This window comes from Melanostigma gelatinosum, assembly GCF_949748355.1.
Source record: "Melanostigma gelatinosum genome assembly, chromosome: 24".
In the NCBI taxonomy this organism is placed as follows: domain Eukaryota; kingdom Metazoa; phylum Chordata; class Actinopteri; order Perciformes; family Zoarcidae; genus Melanostigma; species Melanostigma gelatinosum.
In genome coordinates, this window is record NC_136657.1 from 10,773,333 (window position 1) to 10,787,442 (window position 14,110).

Here is a 14,110-nt window from a genome sequence, read left to right on the forward strand (position 1 = left end):
CATACATGTGACTGATGAGCACATACATGTGACTGATGAGCACATACATGTGACTGATGGGCACATACATGTGACTGATGAGCACATACATGTGACTGATGGGCACATACATGTGACTGATGGGCACATACATGTGACTGATGAGCACATACATGTGACTGATGAGCACATACATGTGACTGATGGGCACATACATGTGACTGATGGGCACATACATGTGACTGATGAGCACATACATGTGACTGATGAGCACATACATGTGACTGATGAGCACATACATGTGACTGATGAGCACATACATGTGACTGATGAGCACATACATGTGACTGATGGGCACATACATGTGACTGATGGGCACATACATGTGACTGATGAGCACATACATGTGACTGATGGGCACATACATGTGACTGATGAGCACATACATGTGACTGATGGGCACATACATGTGACTGATGGGCACATACATGTGACTGATGAGCACATACATGTGACTGATGAGCACATACATGTGACTGATGGGCACATACATGTGACTGATGGGCACATACATGTGACTGATGAGCACATACATGTGACTGATGAGCACATACATGTGACTGATGAGCACATACATGTGACTGATGAGCACATACATGTGACTGATGAGCACATACATGTGACTGATGGGCACATACATGTGACTGATGGGCACATACATGTGACTGATGAGCACATACATGTGACTGATGAGCACATACATGTGACTGATGAGCACATACATGTGACTGATGAGCACATACATGTGACTGATGAGCACATACATGTGACTGATGAGCACATACATGTGACTGATGGGCACATACATGTGACTGATGAGCACATACATGTGACTGATGAGCACATACATGTGACTGATGGGCACATACATGTGACTGATGGGCACATACATGTGACTGATGAGCACATACATGTGACTGATGGGCACATACATGTGACTGATGAGCACATACATGTGACTGATGAGCACATACATGTGACTGATGAGCACATACATGTGACTGATGAGCACATACATGTGACTGATGAGCACATACATGTGACTGATGAGCACATACATGTGACTGATGGGCACATACATGTGACTGATGAGCACATACATGTGACTGATGGGCACATACATGTGACTGATGAGCACATACATGTGACTGATGGGCACATACATGTGACTGATGAGCACATACTAACTCACATTTCTCAGATGATCTGATTATTTTGCACGAAAGGTCTTTAAAGAACGAGTATTAGAACCACGTGTTTCTGACCTGAAGACTATTCATTGAGTTTTCACCCAGAGAGAAAGAGTTCAGATCATAACGCAGCAATGCAACCAACCCACGCAACGTAGCAACGAGACCAGACAACGCAACCAGACAACGCAATGTAACAACCGTGAATAAATAATGGCCGACCCATCGGACGTTCTTACGAAATGTTCAGAAGCGATTAAACGTAACAAAGAAACAACTGTCGTAGTCGTGGACGTTCTTCACGCGGGACATGAACACGGGTCTCCTGAGTGAAAGTCTGTTTGACCGTCTCATCTGTTGAACTCGTTATCATAACTTTGGCACAAAAAACATCGACATTCAGTTTTCAGAAACAGACTTTACACTTTTGAGGTACTTGTACTTTACTTGAATATTTATATTTTATGCTACTTCATACATTTGTCTGACAGCTTTCGTCACTTTGCATATTAATAAAATAAAACCAATGAATGATGGTGAATTAGAGTTAAAGATAAACGGGTTTCTAATCAGAACCCTGCAGCCGTCAGCGGACACGTTCATGGTGTGAATCCTCCGAGAAGGTGGAGGTGGGGTGATGATGAGGAGGAGGAGGAGGAGGAGGAGGAGAGCGATGGGGGCGGAGTTTTAATGAGGACCTCCATCCTCAAACCTCCGGAGAGCCGAGACCTGGAGGACCCCGCGAGCAGCGAGGCGGCGGCGCTGACCTCCCTCAGCTGAAACCTCCGACACCCCTTCGGCTCGCTCCTCTTCCTCCTCTTCTGGTCCCGATTCAAGCCTTCAAACTTTAGTTTGAAAGTCTGATACAACTTCCTGTTTGAGGAGCGAAAAACAGAACTTTTTGTCCAGCGAGGAAACAAGTACGGAAGCCAAATAATGACGAATGTCAATAAAGGAAAATAAGACTTCTAGGTTTAAATGTGTTTATGTCATATATATATATATATATAATATATATATATATATATATATATATATATATATAATTTATATAATATATATATATATATATATATATATATATATAATTTATATTATATATATATATATATATATATATCATTTATATTATATATATATATATATATATATAATTTATATAATATATATATATATATATATATATATATATATATATCATTTATTATATATATATATATATATATGTACATAAACACTTCTGCGTCACATGTTGTGACCACCACAAGTGTTTTTTAAAAAGCTCTCAGCGTTTTAATATCACAAAGTCCCTCAAACAGATGGCATGTTATTGGAAAACAGATGTTATTTTGCATAAGAACATATCATGAATATTCATGCTTCATTAGTTCATGACACCGACGGCCTCGCTGCTGATTGGCCGGCTCTCAACTCATCAACTGCGGACGTTCCTTTAATGTCCAGAAAGGACAAAATGAAAGTATTTAAAATTCATATCAATGAATTTGATTCATCTATAAAATGTTCTTCTTTATGTTCTGCACTTAAAATATTCAATGAACAATAAAGTTAAAAGAAGGAAATCTTCATATTTTGCTTGGAAAAATAAAAGTAAAGCAAATGAAAAAAGGGAAAACTAAACTAAAAAGCACCTCAATAACTAGCTCCATGCTAATAAACTTTACTTCAGCGTATCTTCAAATAGTTTAAGCTACAATAAGAATCCAGGCTGAAGTTCTGTCTGCTGGACCTCAAACTCTTTAAAAACCGCTCTGACATCGTTGCCGGTCCTTCCTGGTCTCGGGTCAGCGTGTCGGTTACCTCATCCTCTCTCCATTAAACATTCAAGGCTCAGCGCCGGATGTCTTGTTAAAGGACCAAACCGCTGGTTTTCTTTTTTTTGTCCTTTAAGACCCGGTGCGGCATTGACCTCCCGGTTCCTGAAGATGGAGATTATTCAGAGGGCCTTCGTTAATATTAAGCAGCCGGTGACTGGGAGGCTCTCGGCGGTGAGGTGGCCCTACTGAAATGAGAGGAGCTGCGGCTTAATAATACATTTGTCCCTCAGGGGCCACCGTGGAAAAAAAAGTGCTTTCTGGAGCTGAAAAGTATCTTTAAATGTACTTTAATGTACTCAAACTACAATCTTCTCCTAAATCGAACCAATACTTTTAGCTGCGGAAGTAAACCTAAAAACGAATTGCACCTACTTTACGTTTCCTGTAAACGTGGAGGTTTATTTTGAAAATACACTATGCATGTATTCTCCTTTAACGGTGTAGTTTAGTTGATTCTCCGTTCACGGTGTAGTTTAGTTGATTCTCCGTTAACGGTGTAGTTTAGTTGATTCTCCGTTAACAGTGTAGTTTAGCTGATTCTTTGTTCACGGTGTAGTTTAGTTGATTCTCCGTTAACGGTGTAGTTTAGTTGATTCTCTGTTAACGGTGAAGTTTAGTTGATTCTCCCTTAACGGTGTAGTTTAGTTAATTCTCCGTTCACGGTGAAGTTTAGTTGATTCTCCCTTAACGGTGCAGTTTAGTGATTCTCCCTTAACGGTGTAGTTTAGTTAATTCTCCGTTCACGGTGTAGTTTAGTTGATTCTCCTTTAACAGTGTGGTTTAGTTGATTCTCCTTTAACAGTGTGGTTTAGTTGATTCTCCGTTAACGGTGTAGTTTAGTTGATTCTCCGTTAATGGTGTAGTTTAGCTGATTCTTTGTTAACGGTGTAGTTTAGTTGCTTCTCCGTTAACGGTGTAGTTTAGCTGATTCTTTGTTAACGGTGTAGTTTAGTTGCTTCTCCGTCAACGGTGTAGTTTAGTTGCTTCTCCGTCAACGGTGCAGTTTAGTTGATTCTGTGTTAACGGTGTAGTTTAGTTGATTCTCTGTTAACGGTGTAGTTTAGTTGATTCTCTGTTAACGGTGTAGTTTAGCTGATTCTCTGTTAACGGTGTAGTTTAGTTGATTCTCTGTTAATGGTGGAGTTTAGTTGATTCTCTGTTAACGGTGCGGTTTAGTTGATTCTCTGTTAACGGTGTAGTTCAGCTGATTCTCTGTTAATGGTGTAGTTTAGTTGATTCTCTGTTAATGGTGCGGTTTAGTTGATTCTGTTAACGGTGTAGTTCAGTTGATTCTCTGTTAACGGTGTAGTTTAGCTGATTCTCTGTTAACGGTGTAGTTTAGTTGATTATCTGTTAACGGTGTAGTTCAGTTGATTCTCTGTTAACAGTGTAGTTTAGCTGATTCTCTGTTAACGGTGTAGTTTCGTTGATTCTCTGTTAACGGTGTAGTTTAGTTGATTCTCTGTTAACGGTGTAGTTTAGCTGATTCTCTGTTAACGGTGTAGTTTAGTTGATTCTCTGTTAACGGTGTAGTTTAGTTGATTCTCTGTTAACGGTGTAGTTTTGCTGATTCTCTGTTAACGGTGTAGTTTAGCTGATTCTCTGTTAACGGTGCAGTTTAGTTGATTCTCTGTTAACGGTGTAGTTTTGCTGATTCTCTGTTAACGGTGTACTTTAGCTGATTCTCTGTTAACGGTGTAGTTTAGCTGAATCTCTGTTAACGGTGTAGTTCAGCTGATTCTCTGTTAACGGTGTAGTTTAGCTGATTCTCTGTTAACGGTGTAGTTTAGTTGATTCTCTGTTAACGGTGTAGTTTAGTTGATTCTCTGTTAACGGTGTAGTTCAGCTGATTCTCTGTTAACGGTGTAGTTTAGCTGATTCTCTGTTAACGGTGTAGTTCAGCTGATTCTCTGTTAACGGTGTAGTTTAGCTGATTCTCTGTTAACGGTGTAGTTTAGCTGATTCTCTGTTAACGGTGCAGTTCAGCTGACTCTCTGTTAGTTTAGTGTTTAGGTGCTTTGGGCTGTTGGTGTTTCTGATGATTGGAATCGTCTGCAGCGTGAGACAAATGGAGACAGACAGACTCCTTATCTGCCAGTTTGACCAGAAGCTTCTGAAATTGATTCCTAAATGAATATTCAGCTCCAGGAGGCCGAGGCCGAGCTCTGGAGGGGATTTACATATTAGTCTAATAGAAATGAATGACTGCAGAGCGCTATCCATCATCCGCTGTGACACCGGGAGCCGGAGGACGGATTGTTAGACTCTGTCACACTTGTCACATGATGTGTGATAATAATGCCCATAATGCCGAGCGGCGGTAATGTGACGCGGTGTCATCGGAGGCTGCTGGAGGTCAGAGCAGAGTGCCGACGGTCTCCTTCACGTCAGACTGCGTCTTGTTGTCACAAATTGTAATGGAGTCGGCCCGGTCGTCACTTTTCATATCGTCAGTGCGACCGCGTCGGCGACTTTGGCGTCTGACCGCACAGAACGCAAAGACAACAACTTTAAAATGGATAAAAGGACATGAAAATATTTGACCTAAAAGATATTTAACAAATATACAGACCAATTAAAAACGTTTATCGTAAATAAAGACTTTAGGAGCTACAAAACCCATTGAAATAAATAAAAAACGTTTAAAATCTTTTTCGAAAAGACATATAACTAGATTAAAGACTGAAAAATATTTTTCTTTTTGTGTCAAACTTCTGTTTCCAAGGTCCAGAATGAACTTTCCCACTCGGTATACTCATAACAAACATGTGTCTGTGTATGGGATAAGATCAAGCCTGTGGAAGTGGAGTTCTTACTGCTTTCAAAGGTTTTATATGATTCTAGAATTCAAAGTACGAAGAGGAACGGACGCCTCATAGACGTTGATCAAAGCGCTGCCAGTGAAACTGATAAAAAGACGTCTCTAGATTCACTTTCTCTGTTTTACATCAACATCTTCTTCTTTTGTGCTTTGGATTTAAAGGTGGACTGGACGCTTTTCAGTGGGACAAGAAAGTCCACCTTAACAAGTGTGCTTTGATTCATTTGAGTTGTTACTTTAAAAAGTCGTCTCCAGAGCGGATCGTGTGTTGAGGTCGTTTTAAAGAAATGAAGCGTCTCTGAAATATCAGAGGAAGACTTTACTCTGGATGCTGTGCAGAGAATGTGCTCTGGTTAGTGTTATAACAGGAACATTGTCCTGCTTCAGGACTTGATCAGATACCTTCTGTCTTCTCGGTAAGTGTAAAATAATGACTCTGGCATGGTGCATTCTATGGACGTCTCTGTTCACTGACGTACAGGAAGTCGTTTCTCAGAGATTTCTTGAGTAAATGTTGCAGATTTTGAAAAATGATAAAACCCAAAATCAGAGACTTTGTGCATTGACTGAACACTGAAGTTTATTGGCCTGTACGTGTTATACAGTAAGACGAGTGAGCGCTCAGGTTTACAGCCCCTTCAAGCTACTTCATGACTTGTATCTAAATATGATGAACTTTGATGAGAGAAGAGCCCGTGATGGCTGCTCCTCTTCCTTCACTAAACACCCGATGAAGGAGTTAAACAACGAACAGGAACTTGAGCTGCACAACGATGGAATTAAATGAGTTGTTTCCTGATTTGAAGAAGCCTTTCTGCAGCAGAACGCTCCTCTGAAAGCTGTCCTTGCATATAGAAGACATGGATTTATTGGCCGAGCCTCGGGTCTCTATTCCTACAGCTCTTATCTCCACCTCTGGTTGGCGGTTGGGTTTCACAGCCCGGGGCTGTTTTCCCTCCCACTTCACATCTCTGAGAGAATAAGGAATTCCAGCGGCAAAAGCAATCACGAGCTCCAGATCAAACGTATCCTCGGCTGGATTCCCTGACAGACTAAAATCATTTGTTCCTCTCAGCTGCTTTGTGTTTTATGTGGGTTCAGCAGCCTCTGGGCCGCTCTGTCACAGCTAATATTGAAGTACACTGCAGCGGCAGCAGAGTCTGGCCTCTCCCCTCCTGTTAGCGTCCCGGTTCATCGGGAGGATCTACATTATGTCAGCGGCGAGGTGGGACGAGGTCAGGGGAAGTTATTTCAAAGAGGTCGTGAGGAGCTCTCCGTCCGACGTTTGAGGAAAGTGTTCTCTGCAAAGCTTTGAAGGAACGTTGCTTCAAAGACTCAAGTTTTGTTGTTGAATTATTGAAGCGATCAACACTCCTCCTGCACGAGGCAACGCAGGGACGGACTGATGAATACTAATAATCACAAGCAGCAGCAGCAGAAGACTTCAGGTTCGGTGGGGCTGCGACTCGCCGTTATTTCCTCTCAAACTTCAGGTGTTTTGCACCGTTTTCATCAAATGTCTAAAAGCTGCTGATAACTTCTGTCGATTAAAGCTGAACGATATAACAGTCATCACGATAGAACATTTTATATCTCAATATATATATCACGATAGAGCATGTTTTCTGTTTTCTTTACTCTTGTGTGAATATAAATACTTAAATTGTCTCATTTAATTAAAAGCTTTCGTGCAAAATAATCCGATTTTTTAGTCTGAGCTAGTTATCAATTTAGACGACGTAATTGCTCATTCCCGACATTTGATTTTATCGCGATATGATCCCATTGAAAGACGATAAATGATCCTAACCCAGGAGACAACCTCCGGTTCTCTAAGAGAAGTCAGAGCTTCGTGTGTTAAAGCTGCATTCTCTCTCGTGTCCACCAGGGGGCGACTCCTCTGGTTGTGTAGAAGTCTGAGAAAATGACTCTACGTCTCTCTTGATTTATTACCTCGTTCATAATAATCCTTATTGAAACGTTCGGTAAGTCAGGAAACTGATCATGTTCAATAACATCTGCATGAAGGACAACACAAACAGCATTGGTTTAAAAAATCAATGTCAATATTGTATTTCTTAAAAACGTACAAATGATATTTACATTCAAGCAGCGAAACAAACTGGTACAACAGAAAACGATTCTCTCTCCTCGTGCTCTGCGAGAGCTCAACCGATGGGTTCATCATGAAGTCTCTGATGGCGACGCTGAGATGTCAGAGTTAATCTCAGCAGCAAAGCAGCAATCAAATAATGGCTCACTGAGGACCGTAAACTTGATGTAGAATGAAGTTCAGCTCGAGTCACTTGCAGTGTAAAAGAAGTCTGGTGATGGTACAGTCCAAACACGCAGGGATCGGATCATTTACCTGCTTGCATTTACACATCTTGAATGTAATGTTGGCGGAGCCAGGCACTTAGTAAACCGATCTTCCTGCAGACCTGTACAGCAACTGAAAGAAGTCTGTCATACTTACTACCTTATGCAAAAAACAAAGATATGGCTTTCCAAAAAGACAGAAAATTGCCATTTTTAAATAATTAACAAAGGAGACTGTAGAAGAAAACAAGTGTCACAATTTATTAATTGTAAGTCTGTGCGTCAGGAGTTCGTAAACCGTTTGCTACGACATCGAGTTGAGGAACTTGCTCTCTTCTGCCAGAGCGGTCAGCAACGAGCTCATGTCCCCGATGGCCATGTTGCCCGTCCCTTGCACCGACGGCAACGTCACTGAGTTCCTGGGCGTCGTCAAGCGAGAGGAACTCCGGGACAAGCTCTGGAGCAGACCGGGACTCAGGGTCCCCGACACCAGGCTGGAGTGACCCCCGCCGTCCAGCATGCTGTCAAAGTCTATCTGCGCCTCCTCCAGCGGCGCGTTACGGTCCACAGTCCTGGAGTTTTCAAAAGGAGGTACATCCACCACAAGAGAAACACGGTCCAAGTTCCCATTGGGCTCAAATACTTGAATCTGCCCTGTGTAGTACAAGGCGTTGTCGTCAGAGAAAACTCCACTCAGGTGTCTTGTCTGCTGCATCCCTATTGGCCCTGAAAGGTTCCTGTTCAGAGATTTAGGTTCTGTTGGGGGCGTTGGCTGATTCCCTGTTTGCAAGGGATTCAGGTTGCCATCAGAAATCATAATTGACCCGTCACAGTCTTCAATTTTAACTTGCACGGGCGGAAATCTAGCAAAGTGCACGTCCGCGGTCTCCATGTTAACTGGCTCCTGTTTGCAGGTGGTGCTTAACACGCTAGCGTTAGCATCAGTAGTGTTGCTACGCGGGGGATACGTGGTGTTACCGGTCTTATCACAGGGACTGATGCCGTTGTTGAACCTGTACTGGGAGCCAAGTGCTTCGTTGAGATTCGACGACTGCTGGAATCTCTGCTGCCGGACGCAGTTTGCTCCTGGTTCGGTATTTGGCTGTTTGCACCTCTGTTGTGTTGTGTTGAGGGTTTGAATCGTTGGCTGGTTGGACCTGAGGTTGTGAAAAGATCCAAAGTTCTGGTTCTGCTGGAGGACAGCCAGGTTCCCTCGGACCTGGAGTTTGGAGTAGTGCTGGCCGGCATCATTCCACTGAGCTGGTAAGTTACTGTCCGATGGACACATCGGCCGTTGATGCCCTGGACTCATGCTGGAGGTGGCCACAACCTGATCGGGCAGATTCACGGCGGCCATCCTTCTCTGATAGTACGCCTGATGGAGGTCTTGCTGATTTGTCGACACTCTGTTGGTTGTGTCTCTGTCGTCAGACAGGATCAGGTCTTCTTCAGGGATGTCACCCGTTATCATCCCCATGGAGACGTTTTCCGAAATGCTGGGCGGTCGCTGGATGTAAGGGTAGCGGTGGGGGCTCGCATCCGGTCTCAGGCAGCCTTTCAGTCGGCTATCTACCGCAGGAGGCGGATGGGGGTGCAAGGTCACTCCACCACTCAGTGTGCCCATGCTGTTGTAGCGCTGCATTTGTGGCTGTCTGGAATAATCAATGGCCGAGGGTCTCACAGGGTCACTTGCTCGGCGGGCGATGTTAGACGACGGGACCTCATGGGGCATCAGGCTCCGCGTGGTGTAGCTGCTGTACTGCCTGGAGGTGGAAGACTTCTGGTAGTCCCCACACAGTGCCGTGTGGGTCTTCAAACATACTCGGCCCATGTATGGAAGAGGCGTAGGCGGTGCACCTCCAGTGGCGGCGGCGTATTTGGCCTTGAGGCGGTAGTGCTGTGCTGGGGTCAGGCTGAGAGGGCCGGGGAAGCCCCCTCCTCCGTACCCTCCCGCTCCTCCGTCGCACTGGCTGGTCTGACTGGAGCGCCGGGACATGTCGGCAGAGATGGGGTCGTAGGAGTCGGCGGAGCTGAGGTTGCTGGGGCGGTTGGCGCCGAACTGCGAGGCCTGGCTCGAGCGCCGACTAGAGTAGCAAGGGGAGATGCCTGAAGAGCGGCGGCTGAGGGTGTAAACTGAGCTCAGGGTGCTGGAGGTGCTGTCGCGGCGTGTTGAATGAGTTTCCAGCAGAGTCGTTTTACCGGAGCTCAGATCACCAAAGCCGGAACCAGGGAAGGACACCGGACCACCACCCACACTCTCGAGGAGGGACCCTGTGAAGGAACAGATGCAAATGTTAGACCAGCGTCTCGGTGTCATCGGGGCCTTTTAGACTCTTGATCAGCTTTCGGACGACTTGGTAACTAGCTGGTGGACAAAATGGAACATCTAGCAGCTAAAGAGTCATTGGTGGAGACCAGACCAGAGCTAAAAGTCGACCACTGTCCTGCTTTCCCACTCACCGTTTGCCAGTATGGGTGGCAGCTTGGTGCTGAGGACCGGGGCCGTCGGGTTGCCGGCCCACCGACACGAGTCCCTCACCGTGTTCAGCCTCTCCTTCTTCAGATGCTCCAGGCGCCGGCTGATGCCGAACCGCTTTCGGAAGTGGAGACCCACCGCCGCGCCCCCGCCGGTGGATTCGTCCCACTCCGAGGACTCCGCGAAGGGCGGGTCCCCCAGGGCGCTGAGGTCCCCCAGGCTTCCCCCGCTGTGCGCCGCCATCTCTACTCCACTGTCATTGTTGGTGGCACTGCCAAGTGGTGATGGTTCGCTGCTACATGATGACTGACCACCAGGGCTGGACTGATACATCTACGAGGAGGGGTGGATGGAGGAAATGCAGAAAGATAAGGGTTCGTCCTAAATATACAGTTTTCAGAACAGAAGTGGAGCAGTGAATCTTTCATCCTCCCCCAGCTTAATTGTAAATAACGAGTGTTTTTTTGGGGGGGGGGGGTGAGGAGGTGGGGGGTGCACCACAGATTACAGGCTGTCTTAGTCCGTCTGTGAATTAGAAATAAGCAGGATGAAAGGCTGCCGGATCCCGAGCCAGAGCGCCAAGGCCAATCATCACTAGACGTGATCACGTTTCTCCAAAAAAATAAAGTCTTTTCGGTGAACAAGACGCTCTGCTTGTCACACTGACTTGTTTCAGGTTTACAGTAAAAAAGCCGTTTTTTATCATGTACCTGACATATTCCCTGCAATCCTTATCAACACAACGAAGCAAATAGGAGTTAATTTGTTGAATATTGTTCAACACTATAAATAAACCTCCCGTATCTCTTTCCTCAGGACAATGACGGTTCCATGTTCTCTCCTCTTAGACTCCAATGTATTCACTGATAAAAGCTGTCTTGATCACGGCGTGATAGCCGTCTGCGCTGAGCGCCGCAACCAATTCCCAGCGTTTGAATATTAATCCTGGAGTGTCTTTTATCTCTGACAGGTGTTTGATGGGTCTCTACTGTCGGTTTAAACTGCCTGCGTGAAGGAAAAGGGACGCACACGGTGTCAGAGAGGACATGCAGCGCAAGTGTTTCATAGGTATAATGACGAGATCAACCTCTGTTCAGTGTTGTTATTAAAGAAAAATAAACATAAATACAGTTATGATATAAATATTCTTTAAAGAGGAATCTGGACAAGCAAATTGGACAAATTCCTGCAGCAGCTGATGATGAAATTATGTGATTTCATGTATATGGAGGACTGAATCTGCCAACATAAAAAATAAATAAAAATATATTAAATGTACCAAAAATAATATTAAAATTGTTTCAGCTCCTCTTTTCTGAAGAATCCGACGGACGTGAAACAATCTTAATACAACAAATATTAAAGTAAATAATACAGAAATAAATGAATGTATATAAAAAATGATTTAATACATTTTAAATAAATGTCAAATAAATACATTTTAAAATGAAAATCAATTAATCCTACTTTTTTTTTTATATTGTTTTTGGTACATTTAATAAGTACATTTTATTTATAAAGTCGTGTATTTATTTGTGTTTTATTTTGGCAGCTTCTGGCCTCCATACAACGAGGACAGCTTGTCACACAATAACTGACGGCCAGTAGTTCATAAGTAAACATGACTTTTAGAGATTCGTCATGAATCTGCTGCTCGAATGTGTTGGCTTCATTGTCTGATGTGGAACACAAGACAGGAAATAGATTCCCACTCACACATCACTTTTCTGTGGACTGTGTTTGCCTGCTTATGTCTCGGAAGCTTCCAGATTCAAGTCCTTCCTTGTTGTGTTTCTTGGCCATTATCTCCTTTTGGAATGAAACGGTTTATTGTGATTAAAATGGTGAAAGATGGTGAGAGATGTGATAATAAGCCACCGGTGAGCTCACCTTAACAAAGTCTGTCCGTTAGGAAAGTCAGAGAAAGGAGAGAAGTGAAGATCATCAAGCAGCAAGCAGAGTAACGGTTAAGAGGACAGATGGACTACAAGTAGACACTCCGTGAACAGACAACACGGCCGGTACTCCATCTCACCACAGAGGTCTCCGTCTTGATGGACTTGACGTGCAGGTAGTCCTCCGCGCCTCTGGGGGAGCTGTTGTCCTCCCCGTGGATCCGGTCTCGGTGCCCCGCCTCGTTCTCGCCGTTCTCCCTCTGCGCCGGCGGCCTCGGCGGCATGTCGCCGCGCTGCTTCTTGGTGACGTGGGCCTCGGGGCCGTGCACCGTCTTCACGTGCTTTCTGAGGGAGCTGGGATCCGTGTAGCGCTTCGTACAACCGGGGATCTTACAGACGTAGGGTTTCTACGCAGACCAGGAAACGCACGGACAGGGGTTAAAGGTCATAGTTCAAACCCAACAGAGTTTCACGTCGCTGGTTATTCTAACCCCAACGACAATCGAACCAACTCATTCACCATGTATTCTTATTAAGAGCCTGTATGTGAGGGTCAGTGAGTCAAAGGCACCTCGTTGGAGTGCGTGCGGTTCTGGTGCTTGGCTCGGTCCGAGGCGTTGGAGAAGGCCTTGTTGCAGCCTTCGTGCTCGCAGACGTACGGTTTCTCTCCGGTGTGCGAGCGCAGATGAGTTTTGAGGTTCTCCAGGCGGGAGTAGGCCTTCGAGCAGCCCTCGAACTGCAGAAGAACGTTATCGGCTTTTAAACATCAGAAAGTGACGCTTTTATTCCGATTTTAGAATCATGGAGAGAACGCATCTCAACTAATTGAAAGTTGAATTCATAAGCAATTCTGACAATTTGTAGACCAACTAATTAAACCAGAAAATGATCTGCAGATAGCTTGAAGATAATCAGCATTACTGATTATCTTTCAACACATTTGCTCCAGTTTCAGTCGTTCACTCTGAACATGAATGAAGCGTTCCTTGTTAAATCTCTGAACTGTGGATCTTGGGGGTCATTTTGGAGGAGAACTCTTTAATCTGTAATCTGTGAAAGAATCCGTTCATCTGCTGCAGTGACACCATCGCTACGCTGTGTGAGCTCTTACTGACACCAACAAGGAGATCTTCCTTCCTTTCCCAGGAGTGTTAGAGTGTGTTTACCGACTGTGTGTGTGCAGACACATGTACGATGTTTAGAGAGCGTGAGCGGACGCCCTCCGGGGGCAGCTGAGGCCATCCGTTACCCACCGTGCACTTGTGTGGTTTCTCCCCCGTGTGTCGGCGCATGTGAACCACCAGCATGTACTGAGCTTTGAAGGGCTTCTGCTCCCGCGAACACTCCTCCCAGCGGCACACGAACTCCTTCTTCTCTCCGTGGATGTGGTCATTATTGATGTGCTGTGGGACGCACACACACACACACACACACACACACACACACACACACACACACACACACACACACACACACACACACACAGCAGTGAGAGGGTTCCTGCAGAGAGTTGTCCACTAAGAGGCTCTCAT

The 14,110-nt window shown here is 44.7% G+C and overlaps 1 protein-coding gene across 1 annotated transcript in view; it reads right to left on the reverse strand.

The window, feature by feature from the left end:
• Positions 1-8,004: 8,004 nt before the first annotated feature.
• LOC306797017 (zinc finger protein GLI2-like) overlaps positions 8,005-14,110 on the reverse strand; it is a 51,952-nt gene continuing 45,846 nt past the window's right edge. The window contains exons 10-14 of the mRNA XM_079296175.1: positions 13,832-13,981; positions 13,150-13,314; positions 12,719-12,985; positions 10,668-11,016; positions 8,005-10,478 (exon numbers count right to left, since the gene is read on the reverse strand). Coding sequence (XP_079152301.1) covers positions 8,512-10,478; positions 10,668-11,016; positions 12,719-12,985; positions 13,150-13,314; positions 13,832-13,981 — 2,898 coding nt within the window. The 3' untranslated portion in view covers positions 8,005-8,511. The remainder of the gene's footprint in view (positions 10,479-10,667; positions 11,017-12,718; positions 12,986-13,149; positions 13,315-13,831; positions 13,982-14,110) is intronic.